The sequence below is a fragment of the Protobothrops mucrosquamatus genome, unplaced genomic scaffold (assembly GCF_001527695.2).
Source record: "Protobothrops mucrosquamatus isolate PMUCROS unplaced genomic scaffold, P.Mucros_1.0 scaffold1023, whole genome shotgun sequence".
Classification (NCBI taxonomy): Eukaryota; Metazoa; Chordata; class Lepidosauria; order Squamata; family Viperidae; genus Protobothrops; species Protobothrops mucrosquamatus.
In genome coordinates, this window is record NW_015387258.1 from 41,456 (window position 1) to 62,540 (window position 21,085).

Sequence of the window (21,085 nt, forward strand, 5' to 3'; positions counted from 1 at the left end):
AAGAAGAAGAAGAAGAAGAAGAAGAAGAAGAAGAAGAAGAAGAAGAAGAAGAAGAAGAAGAAGAAGAAGAAGAAGAAGAAGAAGAAGAAGAAGAAGAAGAAGAAGAAGAAGAAGAAGAAGAAAGAGACGTTTCTATGGAAATCTCCACTTGGGGGAGACACACCGTGTTGACCTAAAAAACCTAACACACCTGTTTCCTAGGATGGGAGACCACCAGAAGCTAAATAAGTTTGTAGGCTACAGTAACAAATGGGAAAAAACAAGGTTCTGGGATGCCTCTTCTATATTGTTGCCACAAAAATCTACATGTCTATGAAGTTATTAAGAGACGCTCAACTTTAAGGAACGGAGACTACTGGTCTTTAAGACATCTTGTAAAAAACAGTTAACTTGTCCTTTTGTCCTAGGTTCTCTCCAAATAACCTCATCAGTACCATACAGGTTGGCAGGGAAGATACCAAAGACCATAATTTTCTTTTTCAAGCAGTCTTTTCTTTGGAGGAAAATAAGGTAGCTTATTCTTTGTACCAGCGCCATCTCCTGGGAAATGCAAACAGTAACTCAGGAATGGATTCCTATCCAGCAAAAGGCAGAATTCAGCTGTAGATACTGCAAAAGTATTGTTCTGCCTTCCAGGATCGCTTCTGGCACCACAGTATTTTACACATACAGTGTATAAAGTGTAATAATTTCCAAAAAGGACGGCATAAGATTCTACATTGCCTCCTGGCTGTTTGTTAGAAATGTAGACACACATGGTTAAAGAAGAGAGCGTCCCATTTTTTTTACATTTTCTACCCTGGAGATAAATGTTTATAAAGAAAATAAAAGGAGACACAACCAGGTTTTTAGCAAGTACACATTGTCTTAAAAGACAGCCTTACAGTATTAACAGATTAACAGAGAGCAAAGTTACAACAGCACTAAAAAAAAGGGACATGACCAATTTTCACACCTATGATCATTGCAGTGTCAACGTGATCAAAATTCGGGCACTTGACAACTGAGACAACTGTATTCATGAGAGTTGCACTGTTGTGGGGTCACGTGATCCCCATTTGTAACTTTCTCAGCAGGCTTCCCAAACGCAAAGTTAATGGGGGAAGCTAGATTCACTTAACAACCATGTAATTCACTTAACAACAGAGATTTCCTTAACAACTGTGGCAAAAACGGTCAAAAAAATGAGATGCAACTCCCTTAAGACCTATTTTGGAAATGTTGGGCTCAAGTATTGTCATAACCAGGGGTAGGCAACCTTGGCTCTTTTATGACTCGTGGACTTCAACTCCCAGAATTCCTGAGCCAGCTTGGCTGGCTCAGGAATTCTGGGAGTTGAAGTCCACGAGTCATAAAAGAGCCAAGGTTGCTTACCCCTGTCATGGGCTGAGGGCTACCTGCACATTGTTACAATGATGCCTATCTCTCATTTAAACAACAATCTCATCATTCCTTGTGCAACAATGATTTGCTACTTCGTCAAACAATGAACTAGAACTAGAAGCATTAAAAAACGATGCTATGAATCAACTCTTATTACATCAACAATCCATTTGAGATATTGTCTAGATATTTCTAACATTTAGCAATAATTAATTTGGCTACTAAAAATAGAATCCCAACAAGAGATTTTTTTTTTATTTACAATGCATCAAACACTTTAGTAAACCTACAATCAGAGAAATTTGATCTGCTTAGTTATATTTTGTTTTGTTTAATTATCTACTTCCAAAATCTGAAATTTTATCACATTTCCACTAAAGATGAGCTCAGGATGTGCAACTTTTTATCTGAGATGAGCTCCTATTTGGCCTGCTAAGATACTGCACTCCAGGAAATAGTGGAAATAGTGAGTGTAGCCACACACAAAAATTGATTTCATTTAATTGACATGTATTATAATTATTATAATTCGTCGCACAGCTAGATGTTCAAACTGGATTTGGCATTTTTGTCCACCTATCAAGACCTTCCCAAGGACTTGGGATAGGCAGATATGGATCTTTGATGGTGTTAAAGGTATAATCACAGGATGTAAGCTGTTCTGAGTAAAGTTGCCTTTTGTAATTGACCAATGGTGATTTTTGTCAATGACAAAGGCAGTGCTATATTTTCATAATTTTCCCTTTTTGTCACACTAAAAAAGACAAAACTTTGGGAGTCATGTCCAAGATAGGAAGGACTGTAGGTGACTCAGATTGTGCACAACTGATGTAAATGAAGATCCATCTATTTCAAAGGCAAATCAATCCATCTAGTTTAGCCTGGATTGAATGAAGAAACTAACGTTTCCAGCCGATTGCCCCCAAATACATTTGTGATGTTGGTTAAGGCTGATGCAGGTGGCCAATCATCCCGTCTGGAGGAGCAAATGTTTCCTGAAGGAAAAGATAAGACAGACTGAAAGAAGGCAGCATACCTGCATCTGCAGTTTAGCATCTGTCTGCAACATCTTTGTCTTGGCTTGTGCATCAAAGATAAAAGGATAAGAGCAGAGAGTCACAGAATCCTGGAAAGAAGGAAAAGTTCAATTCAATGGTGGCAGGTTCAGATTCCAGTGAGAACTGCTTGGGCAAGAGGAACTGGAATATTTACCTGCATGATAGATGGTCTTGCTTTCTGCGTAAGGGAAAAGGGAGAGAAGAAAAAGAAATATAAACAGCATGAGCTTCCAACAAGTGCATCATCGATTAACTTTCTATTCTACTCTTCCTCTAAAGCAGGGATCTTCAAACTTGGCCCTCTTATGACTTGTGGACTTCAACTCCCAGAATTCCTCAGCCAGCGTGCCTGGCTGAGGAATTCTGGGAGTTGAAGTCCACAAGTCATAAAAGGGCCAAGTTTGGAGATCCCTGCTCTAAAGAATGGTATACATACATATATCAATGGGATACATACATGTTATTCTTCCTCTTAGACCAACTCTGTTGGGTTGGTCAGGCTGAAGTCCACATAATTTGTGGACTTCAACTCCCAGAATTCCCCAGCCAGCATGGCTGGATGGAGAATTCTAGGAGCTGAAGTCTATAGATTTTAAAGTTGCAAAGTTGGTCGCCCTGGTTTAGATATCCTCACTCTTTCAGAAGAATAGGTTAAAAAAAATGCCAGTACCCTACATCTCCTTTAGGAGACTGGAGACTAAAGCATATAAAGAACGGTTGCTGGAATTGGGTATGTCTAGTTTAATGAAAAGAACGATTAGGGGTGACATGACAGCAGTGTTCCAATATTTGAGGGACTACCACAAAAAAGAGGGAGTCAACTATTCTCCAAAGCACCTGAAGGCAGGACAAGAAGCAATGGGTGTAAACTAATCAAGGAAAGAAGCAACCTAGAACTAAGGAGAAATTTCCTGACAATGGGAACAATTAATCAGTAGAAAGACTTGCCTTCAGAAGTTGTGGATGCTTCATCACTGGAGGTTTTTAAGAAGAGATTGGACAACCATTTTTCTGAAATAGTATAGGATTTCCTGCCTGAGCAGGGGGTTGGACTAGAAGACCTCCAAGGTCCCTTCCAACTCTGTTATTCTGTTCTGTTCCTTTAATTTATTAACTACTGCTTTGCCTCTTCAATCTATTGCACATTCTCCTTAACTATTTGACGTAGTCTAGGTCAGTGGTGGCGAACCTATGGCACGGGTGCCAGAGGCGGCACTCAGAGCCCTTTCTGTGGGCACGCGCGCCGTCGCCCCTGTCCTAGGCCTTCAGCTGGGTTTTTAAAAACCTTTTCGCTTTAGGCAAAAAAAAGAGGTTCAATCAATCAGTCAATTTCAACTTCTCGCGGGAAAAAAAAGATCTTGCAAAGTTGGAATGGATTGATTGAACTTTTTAGTCCCATCCAGTCTGCCATTACCACTGCAGCCACGCCCACCCAATGGGCCACGCCCACCCAATGGGCCACACCCACCCGGCACCCGACGATGCATAAGTGGGTTTTGGGTTGCAGTTTGGGCACTCGGTCTCTAAAAGGTTCGCCATCACTGGTCTAGGTAGTCAAATCTTGAAACAAAATGATAGGTATACAAGTAACTTGCATAAAAACTTTTCAGAATTCCCAGTTGGAAAGTGTTTAATTTTGATTCAGGGTGCACAGAACATTCTAATTTAACTAGTTCCAGGAGCATTATTTAGCTTGGCAATTAAACGAAACTTCTTACCACTTTTGCTTGATGCAAAAACCACATTAGGTAGTCTTCTTGAATATCTATCAGATTAGAAATCTCTGGGATATAAAATTTGTCATATTCTATGTGGTTAGCTTTCTGATTTACCTGATATAGAAAAAACAAATACATCAGAATAACGCAATAAACAATTTCTTCATAGAATCATTACAAATTCCCAAAAGAAGGCTAACTGAAAAAAAGGAAGACTCTGCCAGATTTGGTTTCCCATTTAGTGTCCTCTACAGGAAGCCCTTGACTTATGATCTCAATTGGGACCAGAACATCCATTGCTAAGAAGGGCGGTGTCGAATCAAGCATGCCTGATTGTACAACCTTCCCCCCCCCCAGTTATTAAGTGAATTATTGTAGTCAGTTGCCAAGCACCCGGATTTTGATCATGTGACCATGAGGATGCTGCCATTGTTGTAAGTCAGGGGTCTTCAAACTTGGACCTTTTATGACTGTGGACTTCAACTTCCAGAATTCCTCAGCCAGCATGCCAGTTGAAGTCCACAAGTCATAAAAGTGCCAAGTTTGAAGACTCCTATTGTAAGTGGTCATAAGTTACTTTTTTCACTTATCTTTGGATGGTGGCTAAACAAATGGTCGTAACTGGAAGACTGTCTACAGTTTGCATATCAATTTGCACAATATTTTTTCAAAGTCAACACAAAAATGCATTCCTGTTTTCAACAATTTTTCACATAATTTTTCCTAATAAAATAGAGTATTTATTCATTATCTGTCCTCAATAAATATTTTTTTCTTTCTTTCTTTTTTTTGCCAAAGTATCTTGCACAATTTGGAAATGTATAAACACTGACATTCCTTCTTTCATTTCTCAAATAGGTTCAGGAAAGGCAAAGTAGGTATATACTGACAGCAATCAAAATGCCACTAAGAGTCCTAAAATCAATTTACAGACAGATTATTCTAAAGAAAATCTATCCATGTATTCGTTGAGAGCAAAACTGATTTGATGGCACTTAATCAACTAACCAACCAACCAACCAACCAATCAATCAATCAATCAATTTTTCACTCAGTTTAATTTAAAAGTAGCATTTACTAATAATGGAATTAAAAAGCTGTAGACAATAAAATTATGGCAATACTGTCCACCACAAATCTTATGCCCTTTGGCAAACACAAGTTATTGAACCATATATGTAGATGAATATTAATCTACATAGTCAAATATGCAAGGTCTTCAAATTTATACCCTGCATTATATATTTTGCAAGTATGGAAAATCATACAATTCAGGACTTAAGGTATTCTATATATACAATGCAAACCTGCAATGTACAAATGTTTTGTGGAAAAACAACCAGGGGCATCACCATCACTGAAGACCAAGGTATAGACTCAGAGAATTATTTTCTTACTTTATGTAATTTCTCCAGAAGTTTTAATGCAGCTGTGATGTAACTGCTATACAAGACCGGGATTTGCAGTGTTTTTTTTCCATTCAAGAGATAAACCACGGCATCTTTATAGACATCCACTAACCTCAAGAAATACTCTGGACATACCTGAGACCACCAGTTTTCTAAATAAGATTACATAAAGCAAAATGGGTTATTGATTTCAGTATTATAATCATGGAAATTGAATGAAAAACCAACATGATGGCTGCTGTCCTCATTTTTTATCTGCAGGATCTATGAAAGTGTTTCACAGCCTTGATAACTTCATGTGTGGATTTCATCTCCCAGAATTCTGGGAGTTAGCTGGCTGGGGAATTCTGGGAATTGAAGTCCACATATCTTCAAGCTGCCAGGGTTGAGAAACACTGGTCTAGGATCTCAAGTATCTTCAATGTGATAAGAGATGTACTTTTGGGGAAAAAATCAAAAATATTAGATGTAACTCAATCTTAGAGAAGTGAATCCTCCTGAATCAAACGGGTTTAATTGCTACATGAACCAAAGACTTCGCTCTTAAATTTGAATGCTTTCCATAAGTTTTAACATTATCATGTTGTTGAAATGCCTGAATAGAAAAAAAAAGTCCATATTGTCTATGGACTCTGTATTGGTATGTGGAATCCTAAAATGGATCACAAAAATCCAAGAAAAAAAATGGATTGCAAATGTGTATAAATATTTATTGTAAGCTTAAACTCTCTACAAGAATCTGACTTTATTGTAAGCTTAAGCTCTCTACAAGAATCTGACCAACTAACGGTCATGGGAAATTAGCAAGGTTAAGAATAAAATGGAATTCAAGCTGAGCTGGATTTAGATCTCTTGTGGGCACGAAAGGACTCGTGACTGATGACATGTTTGATTCCTTCCTCAGGCTCAGCCTGGTCATATCCTACATATTAACATCTAAAAAATAGTCCTATATCATTGAAAAGCATCCTTCGCCCAGGTATTAATCAGGCAACAGCAATGCACCATATTGCAAAGGGGACATTAAAATTTCTTAAAAGGGACAGTGAAATTTGGCATTATTTCCTTCACTATTTTGGAAATCGTTCATTTGGTGCCTCCTGTTTAGCTTCTTGATTCAACTTTCATCAACCAAACTTCTCTTTTATATTTGCATTATGAAACAAAGATGAGGGAATGGGTAATTTAGAAGAGATCTGAAGGACACTGGATGAGACTATTTGCATGCATTATTATTGTGAGGTATCAGTTAAGGTTCTCAATGATAATAAAAATGCAAGGAAATGGAGCAATTTGGAAGTGCCATCTAAAAAGCAACTTACAGCTGAAGAAAATGAGTCCTGTGAATTGTCCACCACTGGATCTCTCATTTCATCTCATCTACTTATTTCTGACCTCTTAAAACAGCCCTTTTTGTCCCCCCCACCCCCACCCCGGAAAGATGTATTGGTTACTCCACATGCAAGTAAGTTTGAGGTGATGGTCAGGATGGGTGAAATGGAAGGTGATGTCCTAAAAGCACTATTGACAATGTCCACAACCAAGAAAGGCCACAATATTACTACGTGGTCTCTACAGGGAAGTCCTCTCCCCAAGAAAGTGCTGTAGACGTTGCATACAACCTAGCTCTCACTCTCAACCCAAGTTAATCAAGGAATTTAAGAGAACACTTAACTGCCCTGAAGAATAAGTGGCAGTATTTCCTGGCATTTTCACAAAGTTGATCAAAAACATATTTGTGATTTATTTTGTCCCCAAATCAGTGTAAGACAGTCCCTTCCCAGAAAAGAGGTGTACATCTTCTACCTAAAACTTTACTGGGGTTTTTGTCCAGACGCAGTATGGCCGTTGCCAAAGGAAGCGTTAAGTTCACATAATATTTTGAGTCTTGAAAGAGAGGGAATTCCGGAAGAATCAGATAGATTCTCATGGCTTCAACATCTGGCGGGGAGCTGGGCAGCTGGGGGATCAAAAAGCTTTCAAAGCTCTTCAAGATCTGGAAAAAGAAGAAAGAAAATTAGGCATGGATTATAGCTCTTACTACTAGCTCTTCTATCATGCTTGTAGTTTCTAGGACTTAATACAGCTTAATTCAGATAGCAGGAATTCAACCCAAGAAACTGAAACAGGTAAGTTATTTACTTGGTCCTTTGAATACTATGAAGATGTGAGACATCTCAATTGTTCTACAATCCTATCCATAAAGAGGAGGGAGAGGGGGGTTCTGCCCCTTTTAGTCCCCAAAGAGAAACTTTGGTACAAAACTATAACCACATTCAGTTGAAGTCAATGTTAACACTTTGCACAACCATACAGTATAAAATTCACAATGATTTGGAGCACAGTAGCTATGTATGGTTATATACAGTAAGTTTATTTGGTCCCAGCATATCTTCCCCATACTGTAAACACAGGGAAGCTAGGAGTAGGGCTATGGTGTGTGCTGCTTCTGCTGGCAGGATGGTGTCAACGGGGTAATGAATGAGCTGTGACACAATCCACACAACTACTTTACCCACTGGAATTGCACTGATAGCACCAAATTAAAAAAAAAAGACTAAGAAGCTGCATGACGTGGGTCTTGTACAAAATGGTTTGGTAAAACAAAATATTTCCTGCAGGGAAACATCAGAGAAAGAAAGACAAAAGTTTGTTTTCTCAATAAGTCATTGCTACAGTTTTGGCAAGTGAGGGAATTTATGTGTATATATGCACATATGCACACTCCCTTTCCAATGTTCTATCACTCTTTTTCTTGTGCAATCAACATCAGAAGTTGACACAATCTATAGCAAAGAAGCTTTGAGTTGGAAGAACAGTGATAAACCTTTCATGATCGATCAAATCCATAATATTAGCCAAATATCCGAATGATTTTTGGAGAGTTTCCCAGCAACTGCCTTCCATTGTCAACTCAATTATTTCCCCGTAAATAATTCCTAGGACAATTTTAGAAAAAGTCAACAAGCTCATTTTCCCAGTTCATGATAATGCTAGGACAGATTCTAAAAGATGAAATCTAACATATGTGGAATACATCAGATACGTTGGGAAGGCTAGTGCACACATTTATAACTACAAGCCTCAGTTTGAAGGACTGTTATGAACAAAGAAATTAAGTAAATGGAGATGGAAATTCCCTCATGGGAAAGGGCAAAGGGAGACAAATGTCTACCCAGAGTCACTTAGCGGAGATGGAGAGCATAGAAATTTGATAGGTAATAAATAAATAAATTAAAGAATAGTGTTATGTTATGTATAAGGCAGTGATGGCGAACCTTTTAGAGACCGAGTGCCCAAACTGCAACCCCAAACCCACTTATGCATTGTCGGGTGCCAGGTGGGTGTGGCCCATTGGCTGGGCGTGGCCCATTGGGGACGTGGCTGCGGTGGTAATGGCAGACTGGGTGGGACTAAAATGTTCAATCAATCAATTCCAACTTTGCAAGATTTTTTTTCCCCGCAAGAAGTTGAAATTGACTGACTGATTGAACCTTTTTTTTTTTCCCCACAGCAGTGGAGACCTAAAGTGAAAAGGTTTTATAAAACCCAGCTGAAGGCCTAGGACTGGGGCGACGGCGTGCGTGCCCATAGAGAGGGCTCTGAGTGTCGCCTCTGGCACCCGTTCCATAGGTTTGCCACCACTGGTATAAGGTAAAGGAGATGGCCTTGACAGAGATATGTAGGAAAGTACCTTTAAGCAACAAAAGCTGAGACATTTTTAAAGTCCAAAACAGTCATGACATTCAGAAGTGTCTTGGGCAAACACCTCCCTAATTCACTGAACTATAAAGAGGGGAAGGAGGTACAATACCATCAGAATTGCAAAATTCTGTTATTATAGCCAATCTTTATAAAAGTTTTAGCCTTCTTGTGAAATTTATTTCCTGGTCTGGTTTACCTAGTGGAGATGACGTGCTGTCGTAATATAAGCCCCACTTACAAAAAAGAATTGGAGCTTATGTCACAATGGTGACATAGCAATTAATCAGTGGAACGACTTGCCTCCAGACGTTGTGGGTACTCCAACACTGGAGGCTTTTCAGAAGAGATCGAACAACCATTTGTCTGAAATGGGATAGGTTTTCCTGCCTGAGCAGGGGGTTGGACTAGATGACCTCCAAGGTCCCTTCCAACCATGTTATCCTGTTATTTTTGGTGCATCACTGCTTTCATCATATTGATAAAATGATTCTGTAGGTATCTGTGTGGCAAGTTCTCAAAAGCTCAAGTCTGGATTTGCTTCATGGATGGATGGATACTAATTTGGACTTGTTTTCTAAACTCTTTTTTTTTTTCAAATTTCAATACTGTCAGGAAAAAAAAACAATGGGATGAGTATCCAGACATGTGTTAGAGGTAAAATGCATAATTCTGTTTTCACTTATCAAGGGGAAACAATTGATATGATTGTGCCAGAATTAATCCTAACAGCTTAATTTGCACTAATGCAAATTGAAGTTTCTGTTCAAGCTTTCTCAACCTAATGTCCCCTAGATGACCAAGGGTAGGCTCTTGGCTCTTTTATGACTTGTGGACTTCAACTCCCAGAATTCCTGAGCCAGAGTGGCTCAGCTTGGAAACCTCTCCCTTTTCCCTCAGCATGGCTGGCTCAGGAATTCTGGGAGTTGAAGTCCACGAGTCATAAAAGAGCCAAGGTTGCCTACCCCTGCTCTAGACATTCTCACAATCTACCAGGAAGCAAGTTGAGGAAAATAGTTTAAACTTTTGAGATTTCTTCTTAAAAAATCTCAGAAGGAAGCAAACATTTGCCTTAACACTTCTACAGGAAGTTTCAGTACCTGGTCACGCAGTGTAGAATGCTGAGATGTCATTAGCTTATTAAACATCACTCTGGTGCAATTCAAGTCAATCCCTGGAATTTTGGGACTCGTTTTAAAATGTTCATCTATTCTAGAAAAGAATTTAAGCAAATTTATATCACGTTTTCTTTAAAGCGGAGATTTTAGGCATGCAATGTACTGAATGTAAAAGCAGCAAGCCAGTATTTTAGCTTACAACCTATAAATATGTCTGACCAAAAGTTCTCATACAGATATCATTTACAGGAGTGGAATCCTATCCAAAGTAGCAAAAAGTCTCTGATCAGGAACCAAAGATCAAGGAGTTTTTATTTTTCTCAGGATTATTCTATTTTCCTAAATTCCAGTAAGAATCCAGTCAGTTACAATGGCTTTCAAATGTATAAAGGTCAACTGAAAATGTTTTGAATTCAGAGCATATTTTCCATATATGGAACAATCAATGGATTCAAAGCAGCTTGAATTTAAAGTAGTTCACCTTTCCTTAATAAGGAGATATAACTTTATATTTTCTCAAATTTAGGTGTTTTTTTCCCCTTCAGATTTGCTCAATTTTGAAGGCAGAAACACTATCATACCAAAATGTAATCCTTAGCCTAGAGCAAATTGTGCCCACAAGTGGAATAAATGGATCAAAAAATTGATCCACTAAAGCAATTCTGATAAGTCTCTTTATGATGGAATGGAACAAATCTTAATACCGAATGACACTCTCTTATTAGATATGAGGAGACCAGCAAAAGAATCTGCAATATTACAAATAATATAACTGAATCATATATATCTGATGGATTGTATTAGATGTCTCCACAACTTAGTGTCTACAACAGGGGTGTCAAATTCGCAACATCACGTGACATGTCGCGACGTATCACGACTTTTTTCCCATTGCCGGAGCTGGGATGGGTGCGGTTTCGGCATGACGCATCCGGCCCACGGGCCGGCAGTTTTGACACCCCTGGTCTACAATATTTTGCAATGAAAGAGAATTTTAATGAGTTTTAGTACCAAATACCAACCTCATGCTTCTTATTGGTGAGCTTGCAAGTAAACTACTGAGTCAGTTATTAGCAGCTGCAACTACAGCTGATGTTCTCTTGACAGGCTCCACTTAATCACATATTTTTACCAATTCCTGCTAAAGCATACAGATATAGAGAGCTAAACATAGCTTCTGAAACTTAAGTACTATTGCCATAACAACACAGACAATAGAGATAAGCAGTCCCTGGAAGTCCATGTCAACCAGTCTGGTCACAGAAACTTCTGGCAACATGGCAGTTCAGCCAAAATCTTACTGCCCCATCTCCATGAGATGCATTGCTTCCCCCCCCCCCTTTTTTTTTTAAATCCTTCCTCTTCCTTGTATAAGAAAGCTATGGAACCAGAGTAGTCTAACATTGAATATAATGAAGAATATTTTTGAACAATGGGCTCAGAGGTTATTTTTAAATACTGTCAACAGAGACATCTGCCTCTATGGAAAGATTGTGTCTAAAATATATTATGACAGAGGATCGCATTCTACCTAATTAAGATTGTGTTGAAAATGGATTTACAAGTGACAGACTACAAGAATGACACGTAAAAAGATGTTATATTAGAGTTTAAAAAGAAACTGGCTGATGGCTTAATAATTAAAGAGGGCATGCAAACAATAAACCAGGAGAGTAACTTGGATAATTTTAATCAAAGGGGAAGCCAGATTTCACTTAACAGCCGTGTTACTAACTTAACAACTTCAGTGATTCGCTTAATAACTATAGCAAGAATGGGGCAAAGTCCACTTAACAATTGTCTCACTTAGCAACAGAAATGTCACTTAACATTTCAAAAAGTAAACTGGAAAGTTAGCCAAATATTTCTTTATTCCATTTTAAGCTACTTACTTCTTTTCAAGGAAGCTTCCGTTCCAGCAAGCTGCTGAAGATAAGACCTGCACCACCTCGCTGCTTAGCACGGGCAAAATGCAAGTAAGCAAAAGACAAGGAAACTGGTTAAAGCTTTATATTGTTTAGGAATCACATGTAATTTTTCATACACTGCCTTAATTTGCTTGTCCATGGTTTCCTGACATAGCTGAAATCGGCTGTGTTTACATAATAAGCTATAAAACACTATTCACAAATTCTAACAAACTTGAGTTCATATGACATGATACCCAAAAGTAACCAAATCAGATTATGGATTAATGCAGTAACTGAACCTAATTGTTATTCACCTTTTCTCCTCTAATCTTTTTAATTGCCTTTACTCTTAACACACTGACTTAAAACATACCACACACAACTAATCTAGAAATACCAAATGGGTTCTTTAGTTAATTTGATAAATGATTAAAAATATTTGGGCTAAAAATCTGATGGCTCAGAAAAAAATCTTTATGCCACACCATTAAAACATGTTGAAGATTCTCTTGACACCATTCCTCTAAATCAGGGGTAGTCTGATCACAGCTGGCTCAGGAATTCTGGGAGTTGAAGTCCACGAGTCATAAAAGAGCCAAGGTTGCCTACCCCTGCTCTAAATTATACCCTTACGTATGAGTTAAGTATTATATCATTAAGAGACCCGGTTTGGTATAGTGGTTAAAAGTACCAGGCTGAACATGGGATACCATGAGGTCAAAAGAGCTGCTAAACCACCAATCCACAATTTGTGGAACTGATTATCATTTGGAAAGTAGTTTAGATTGATTCAACAAGTCAACAAAGAAGGTATCACCAACAAAGCCATAGACTATGTCCTTGCCCACCATCCCAATAATTCTTTACAAATTGAACGGAAGTGAACCTACTTCGCTGAATTAGAGTTATTTCTTTCACAAAGCTTTTGCCTCCACATGTCTATTGTGTTGTCATTAATCAAACAGGTATGGTCACTTTGGTTTACAGTCCGGAAATCATCAGCTGGTAGAGAATTCTGTAAGAAGGCGCAGATTTCAAAGAGGGTTTCACTCTGAACGGGAGGAGCACCAGAGACATCTGGTGCTTTTGTTACAGTGAGAGTCACTCCCCGGGGTTGGAGGCAAGATTTGGCCTGGATTCCTCTCTGTGGGCACATTTCCCCTCCTCCAAGCAAATGTGCAGTTCATAATCCTGGACAATGTACACATAGATTACAGGTAGTCCTCGACTTACTTTGTGTCGTGACCATTCAAAGCACTGAAAAAGGTGACTTATGATGTTTTTCACACTTACAACCATTGCAGCATCCCCATGGTCACGTGATCGAAATTCAGATGCTTGGCAATTGATTCATATTTACGACGGTTGCAGTGTCCCGGAGTCATGTGATCCCCTTTTGCAACCTTCTGATGAGCAAAGTCAATGGGGGAAGCCAGATTCTCTTAACAACCATGTCACTAACTTAACAACTGCAGTGATTCATTTAACAACTGCGGCAAGAAAGCTGGTAAAATGGGGCAAAATTCACTTCACGTTTCACTTAGCAACAGAAATTTTGGGCTCAATTGTGGTCGTTAAGTCGAGGACTAGCTGTATATACCATTCACCCACACTTACTTTTTCGTGGATTCTTCCCATTTCACTTCATGCATCTGTCTATATTCCTTACTCCAAGGTTTCTCAATTTTGGCAACTTCTGGGACTTCAACTCCCAGAATTCCCCAGTCAGCAGCATTGAAGCCCACACATCTTAAAAGTTGCCAAGGTTGAGAAATACTGCCTTATTCCCTTAATTGCATTTAAGACTAAAGCAGACATGTCAAACTCGTGACGTCACGTGACGTCGCGCAACGTATCAGGACCGTTTTGCCATTGCCAGCAATGGGGTGGGCGCGGCTTCCGGATGACGCGTCCGGCCCGCAGGCTGGCAGTTTGACACCCCTGGATTAAAGATTCAAGCCAGATAATTCTCTGCTCTTATGGATCTTGGTTTTGCAGCTGAAAGTTGCAGAGAGAGAGAGAGCAATTTAGTATTGGTGCAAGTGATACTGTGATCCTGGTGCTGGGATACACTTTGCTGCCTCTTCTTTCAAGATTGGGAATTATTTAAACCTATTAGAGGTAGATCTAATTAGTATGTTTGCTTTATCCAAAACTAGAGCAGCATAATTTCAGGGGAGGGGGGGCTCTTCATAGAAAAAGCAGGACAGGGGTTGCATCAGCTTCAGCCCTCACTGGAAGGGGCACCATGGTCTTTAGGCACAATTCAGAATTTCCCTTCCCATAGCTATAAAAGATGGAGTGGAAATCCACAAAGCTTTATGTTACCTCTTTTTCTGAGCAAATTACAAATGATTGGTCTTCTCCAGAGAATATATGTTTAACAATATAACACGTGCAGGCCTCTGTTGAAGAAGATTGACAAGAATTAGTTAAAACCATCAGACATCAGCAATCACAAACATCCCATTTGTCTTTCTTTTGGAAACCAGAATTAATATAGCCTGAAGGGTTGGGCTTGCGATCCAAAAGCTAAGTATGCTATATATCCTGCTCTCTGCTAGTCACCAGAGGGGTTGTGGCTCAGCGGCTTAATGACATTGGAGATGGTCTCTGCTCCAGTGGTTCAAGCCCTGGCACTGCGTGGTGGGGTGAGCTCCCATCACTCACCTCAGCTTCTGCCCACCTAGCACAGTGATGGCGAACCTTTTAGAGACCGAGTGCCCAAACTGCAACCCAAAACCCACTTATGCATTGTCGGGTGCCGGGTGGATGTGGCCTATTGGCTGGGTGTGGCCCATTGGCTGGGTGTGGCCCATTGGGTGGGCGTGGCTGCGGTGGTAACGGCAGACTGGGTGGGACTAAAAAGTTCGATCAATCAATTCCAACTTTGCAAGACCTTTTTTTTCCGTGAGAAGTTGAAATTGACTGATTGATTGAATCTTTTTTTTTTTTGTACACAGCGGCGGAGACCTAAAGCGAAGGTTTTATAAAACCCAGCTGAAGGCCTAGGACTGGGGTGACGGCGCACGTGCCCACAGAGAGGGCTCTGAGTGCTGCCTCTGGCACCCGTGCCATAGGTTCGCCACCACTGACCTAGCAGATTGAAAATATGTTATATGTGAGCAGATCAATAGGTACCACTTTGGTGAGGAGACAAGGCAGCGCTTCATATGGCAGTTAGAATCTTGCCAACTCTGAATCTTTCTGGCTGTGATACCTGTTTGCGAGGAGGCTCCGGGAGGCGAGAGGGGGGCCTTGGATGAGGCTGTAAGGAAAGCCGCTCATCTTTCTTTCCGGTGCGAAGTTAGCTCATCCTCTTGTGGTGCACCATGGGAAGCACATAAATGTGCACCTGACAGAGCTGGTAAACAGGCAGCCAAACCACTACTCTTCATTAGCATTGTAGGCTTCTGGCTAATGTAACAACACCGTACGCTAAATAAACAAATACAATTCTAGTCACTTACCTGCTCTACCAGAGATCTGCTCATCATAAGCTGCCCAGTGGCCTTTGACTGGAGAAGGACATTTAAGACTGCAGACATGTCCATTTCCCAGCTGGCCTTTAGTTCCACAGCCAAATGCATAGATCATTCCTGAAGAAGGCACAAAGGCTAGAGTGTGCTGTCTGAAAACATCAAAATAATCAAACTGTTTGTAAAGTAGTCTTCTTCGATAACCAACTATATTCAGTGCAAAATTGAACATGAAAGAGAACCCTTTTTTTCTCTCCCTAGCCATTTGTCTATTTGGTAGTGCAGTGGTTAACTGCAGTATCGTAGGCAAACTCTGCTCACATCCTAGAGTTTGATCCTCAGTCTTCCATCCTTCCAAGGTCAGTTAAGATGAGGTCCCAGATTGTTGGGGGCAATATACTGACACTGTAAACCACCCAGAGAGTGCTGTAAAGCACTATGGGGAGACACATAAGTCTGAATGCTATTGCTAGTTACATTTGTAAGATAGAAAAAAACAGATCCCCACCCCCATCCTTGTTGCAGTGGTTCCTTCTACTACCATCACGACCAGCTTCAGAACTGATAGAATATTGATGACTGTTCTAAGGTGATTAAGTCCTACAGAGCAATACAATGGGGACCTTGAAAGTAGCAAATAAAGCATAACTTGGTAAATACCTCTCGCAATAACATTCTTCAAGAAAAAAGGTAGGCCAAGTTGGGCAATGCAAAACGCATCATCCCTTTCCCAAATTTTCAAGAGGCATTGCTAAAGAAGAGACTACAAAGGCCAAAGCATATAAGGAAAGGCTGCTGGAATTGGGTATGTCTAGTTTAATGAAGAGAAGGACGAAGGGGGGACATGATAGCAGTATTCCAATATCTCAGGGGCTGCCACAAAGAAGAGGGAGTCAAGCTATTCTCCAAAGCACCTGAAGGCAGGACAAGAAGCAACGGATGGAAACTAATCAAGGAGAGAAGCAACCTAGAACTAAGGAGAAACTTCCTGACAGTTAGAACAATTACCCAGTGGAACAACCTGCCTCCAGAAGCGGTGAATGCTCCAACACTGAAAGTTTTTAAGAAGAGACTGGACAGCCATTTGTCCAAAATGGTATAGGGTTTCCTGCCTGAGCAGGGGGTTGGACTAGATGACCTCCAAGGTCTCTTTCAACTTTATTATTATTATTATTAAGGCTCTGTAGGAACCACAGAGAAGAACATCCTGCGGGAATTCTTAAAATCATTTGCCTAAGGACATATCTTTCCCAATCTTTTAAGAGTGAAAAAATTTCTGCATTCCTTACAGATCACCCTCTGACCCAACAACTTCGCCTTCTCCATCTTGGCGTCTGCTAGCTGTGGACAATTCATTTGTATGATCCCAAGCAACATGGCTACTGCCCAGCTCAGCGCAATGTTCCAGATTCTGGAAAGCCATTATAAGCCATAACCAACTTCATTCCATCCAGGATTCCACTATAGCTTCCTCTAAATCAGGGGTGTCAAACTTGCAACGTCACGTGACGTGTTGTGACGCATCGCAACTTTTTTGCCATTGCCGGCAATGGGGTAGGCGCAGTTTCGCTATGATGCATCCGGTCCACGGGCTGGTAGTTTGACACCCGTGCTCTAAATTGTGTTGCCTGCTTCACAGTGTGGCCTGAACAGAAGTAAGAGGCTAGGCCTCTGCTTGTTCATTATTGTATCAGTGTTTCAACTTTGATTCAACATGTTGGTTAAATAGAAAAAAAAGTAAAGCTGACAAAATTTTAAAGTAAAATGGTGGTCGAAGATGATGGTCGAAGCAGATGCCATATTACAGAGCAACATCATTCCAATTTGTCCGTTTTCTTTTAAACTATTTCAATGGTATGAAAACAATGTATTTCTCCAACATACAGTACTTAAAATTATTATTTATTATTAATTTAAAATTAACAAATATTTAGTATTGCAAAAAATGCCATTACAAATGGGTCTGACTTTTCGGGCTGCGAAGACGAGGTTTATAATCTCTGTCCATTAGCAGATTAAATCAAATATCTAAATCTGCAATTTCTCCAGATTTAGATGTGTCCCTCTTTCCCATTCCAAATACATCGGGGATAAAAGGTAATAGGAATCAACCAAGTGAACAGTTTTGGACACTAAGCATATAATAAGGAGCATCCAACATCGCTGATTAATTCTCTTGAGATCACTTTCCTCTGAATTTTATTTTCCATTTGTTTAACCAAGGCTGAGAATCTTTGGCCTTGCGAAAGATTTGCCCAAAAGACCACTCACCTACCACAAGCGACCTGGGACACCTCGCTGCCCATCAGCTCCAAAACTCTTCTAGGGTTGACTTCATCATTCAATGAATCATGACCAAGTTGCCCACATGACCCTGCACCAAAGGTAAACACTCCTCCACTCTGCAACAGAGATCACAAGAACATTTTCACTTAAGAGTAAAGCATCCACTGACACCAAATAATTTCCTTTTTCAAAAGACTTAACCCAACAGTTCTGATAGACATCCCAACAACATCGTATACAAACTTTTGAATTCAATGATTTTAACTTAATAATTTTAAATTATGCAAAAGGAAGCACTGTATATTTTTTAGGCCTTAAACAAAGAACTAAGCCAGTGATGGCGAACCTTTTAGAGACCGAGTGCCCAAACTGCAACCCAAACCCCACTTATTTATCGCAAAGTGCCAAGGTTGCATCAGCATTGTGGTGCCCTCAGGGGGATGGGTGGGTGGGCGTGGCCCACTGGGTGGGCGTGGCTGCAGTGGTCACGGCAGACTGGGTGAGCATGGCCAGTCCCTCGCCATCTCTGGGGCATCCCCGGGGGATCACCGCTTGCTCGCTCACTTCCTGCCCTGTCGCTTCCAAACGCCACATGCTCGCTACTCTGGTGAACTCTGCTGGGGCAATGGCACGCGTGCCCACAGAGAGGGCTCTGAGTGATGCCTCTGGCATGCGTGCCATAGGTTCGCCACCACTGAACAAGCTATAAAGGAAAATATTTGTAGCTCAGAGTTGACATGAGGGGTGCTTGGTGCTCTCGGAGATTGCTCTGTTTTCTTGCAAACATTTAATTATCCAAATTAGGTAACATCATTAGTGCTGGTAAGGAGTGCTGTTTGCTGTCAGTTTATATTCTGGTGGCTTGCCTATCAGTGTTGGTGTGGGGGGATCTGAAGAGATTCTTTGATTGGGCTGTTTGCTATTGGCTTCTTTGGCAGTTTCTTGCCTGGGGTATTGTTTACTTGATTGTTGGTCTGATGTTAACCTTGGAATTAATCTATGCCCGTGGTGGCGAACCTATGGCACGCGTGCCACAGGTGGCACGCAGAGCCCTCTCTGTGAGCACGCGTGCCATTGCCCCAGTCCTATGCCTTCAGCTGGGTTTTATAAAACCTTTTCGCTTTAGGCCTCTGCCGCCGTGTGCAAAAAAAAAAAAAAGGTTCAATCAATCAATCAATCAATTTCAACTTCTTGCGGGGAAAAAAAAGATCTCGCAAAGTTGAAATTGATTGATTGAACTTTTCAGTCCCACCCAGTCTGCCGTTACCACCACAGCCACGCCCACCCAATGGGCCACACCCACCTAATCAATTTATAATCAACTATAATCCTGCCTTAGACACGAAGCCAATATTTTAAAAATGTTCTCCTACCTTTGTCAAGACAGCAGTATGTTCATTTCCACAGCTGATGTAGACAACTTTTTGAGTCCTTAAAAGTTTCACATGGCAAGGAGATTCCCGATCTGCATTAAAGAGTATAAAATTACTTACAAAAACAAAGCAGGCTGCTTCGGAAATAACCGAGTAAAATAAACTATTATTGCTATAGATACTCTTCTCAAAAAATAAACAATAAAAAGCAGCTGAAAGATGTGTCTAGGATTTAGCAGTTCAAATGGTCCATTCTGCTACAGAAGAAACACATTAAATAGTCTGGGACACCTGATTACATAAATCACAGTGTCTTTTTTGCATGCTCCATTTGGGTACAAGAGATAAGGAGGATCCACATTCAAACCCAGGCTGCTACAGGAGTGTAAAATTCTTATGTGGGACTGTAAAATTTTGATTGAGTTTGCTTTTCACAAAGGATTTGGACAAGCACAGTGGCAATGTTCTAACTCATTCCACTAAAGTAAAATACAGGCCCAACTACACAGTTGTGCTCACGTCAATTCCCCCAGGCTGATCACATACACAGAGATGGTTTTGTGGACTTTAAGTATCTGAACTAGACAGAAAAGAGAAAGAAAGCGTTTCATCTCCTTAAAATCTCCCTCTCTTGCTTCCCATTTCTGTAGCCATTCCCAGACATGCTTGTGCTGAGAGCAGAGGCATAAAGAAATCTCTGAGAAAAACAGAAGAATGGAGTTAGAAACTCCAGATTCTGCAAAATCTGAATAAAAAAAACATCTTTTATGGATGTTTGTCACAAGTAGGGGACTGGAGGCTAAAGCATATAAGGAACGGTTGCTGGAATTGGGTATGTCTCGTTTCATGAAGAGAAGAATGAGGAGTGACACGATAGCAGGGTTCCAATATCTCAGGGGTTGCCCCAAAGAAAAGGCAGTCAAACTATTCTCCAAAGGGCCTGAAGGCAGGACAAGAAGCAACGGGTGGAAACTAAGCAAGGAGACAAGCAACCTAGAACTAAGGAAAAACTTCCTGACAGTTAGAACAATTAACCAGTGGAACAACCTGCCTCCAGAAGCGGTGAATGCTCCAACACTGGAAGTTTTTAAGAAGAGATTGGACAGCCATTTGTCCGAAATGGTATAGGGTTTCTTGTCTGAGCAGGGGGTTGGACTAGATGACCTCCAAGGTCCCTTCCAACTTTTTATTGTTGTTGTTGTTGTTGTTGTTGTTGTTCTTATTATTATTATTATTATTATTATTATTATTATTATTATTATTATTATTATTATTATTATTATTATTATGTACCTTTCTCGTCACTCAAACCCAGCTGTCCGGAGGTGTTTTTCCCCCAGCCAAACACAGCTCCTGAGAGGGACAAAGCAAAGCTGTGTGCTCCACCTGCAGCCACCTGAGACAGAGGGATCCCATCGAGCGATCTGACACGCTGAGGAGTGTCCTGCGAAGGGAATTCTTTACCCAGCCCAAGCTGTCCATAGTTGTTCTGTCCCCACGCGAAGAACTGTCCATCTGGGGGGGAGAGAAATAAAACCTACAGCTCAGAAAACAAACAATCCTTTTTCACCTCCCAGCATACAGGTAGTCCTTGACTTACAACTGTTCATTTAGTGACCATTCAAAGTTACAACGGCACAGAAAAAAAG

At 40.5% G+C, this 21,085-nt stretch overlaps 1 protein-coding gene across 1 annotated transcript in view; it reads right to left on the reverse strand.

Annotated features, from left to right (window-relative positions):
• Positions 1-21,085, reverse strand: part of LOC107290993 (probable E3 ubiquitin-protein ligase HERC3) — a 44,523-nt gene that overhangs the window by 12,749 nt on the left and 10,689 nt on the right. The window contains exons 4-16 of the mRNA XM_015819943.1: positions 20,730-20,951; positions 19,437-19,528; positions 18,049-18,179; positions 15,769-15,929; positions 14,627-14,703; positions 13,189-13,313; positions 12,281-12,340; positions 10,371-10,482; positions 7,375-7,564; positions 5,557-5,720; positions 4,160-4,273; positions 2,596-2,619; positions 2,420-2,509 (exon numbers count right to left, since the gene is read on the reverse strand). Of these exons, the coding sequence (XP_015675429.1) occupies positions 2,420-2,509; positions 2,596-2,619; positions 4,160-4,273; positions 5,557-5,720; positions 7,375-7,564; positions 10,371-10,482; positions 12,281-12,340; positions 13,189-13,313; positions 14,627-14,703; positions 15,769-15,929; positions 18,049-18,179; positions 19,437-19,528; positions 20,730-20,951 (1,562 nt within the window). The remainder of the gene's footprint in view (positions 1-2,419; positions 2,510-2,595; positions 2,620-4,159; positions 4,274-5,556; positions 5,721-7,374; positions 7,565-10,370; positions 10,483-12,280; positions 12,341-13,188; positions 13,314-14,626; positions 14,704-15,768; positions 15,930-18,048; positions 18,180-19,436; positions 19,529-20,729; positions 20,952-21,085) is intronic.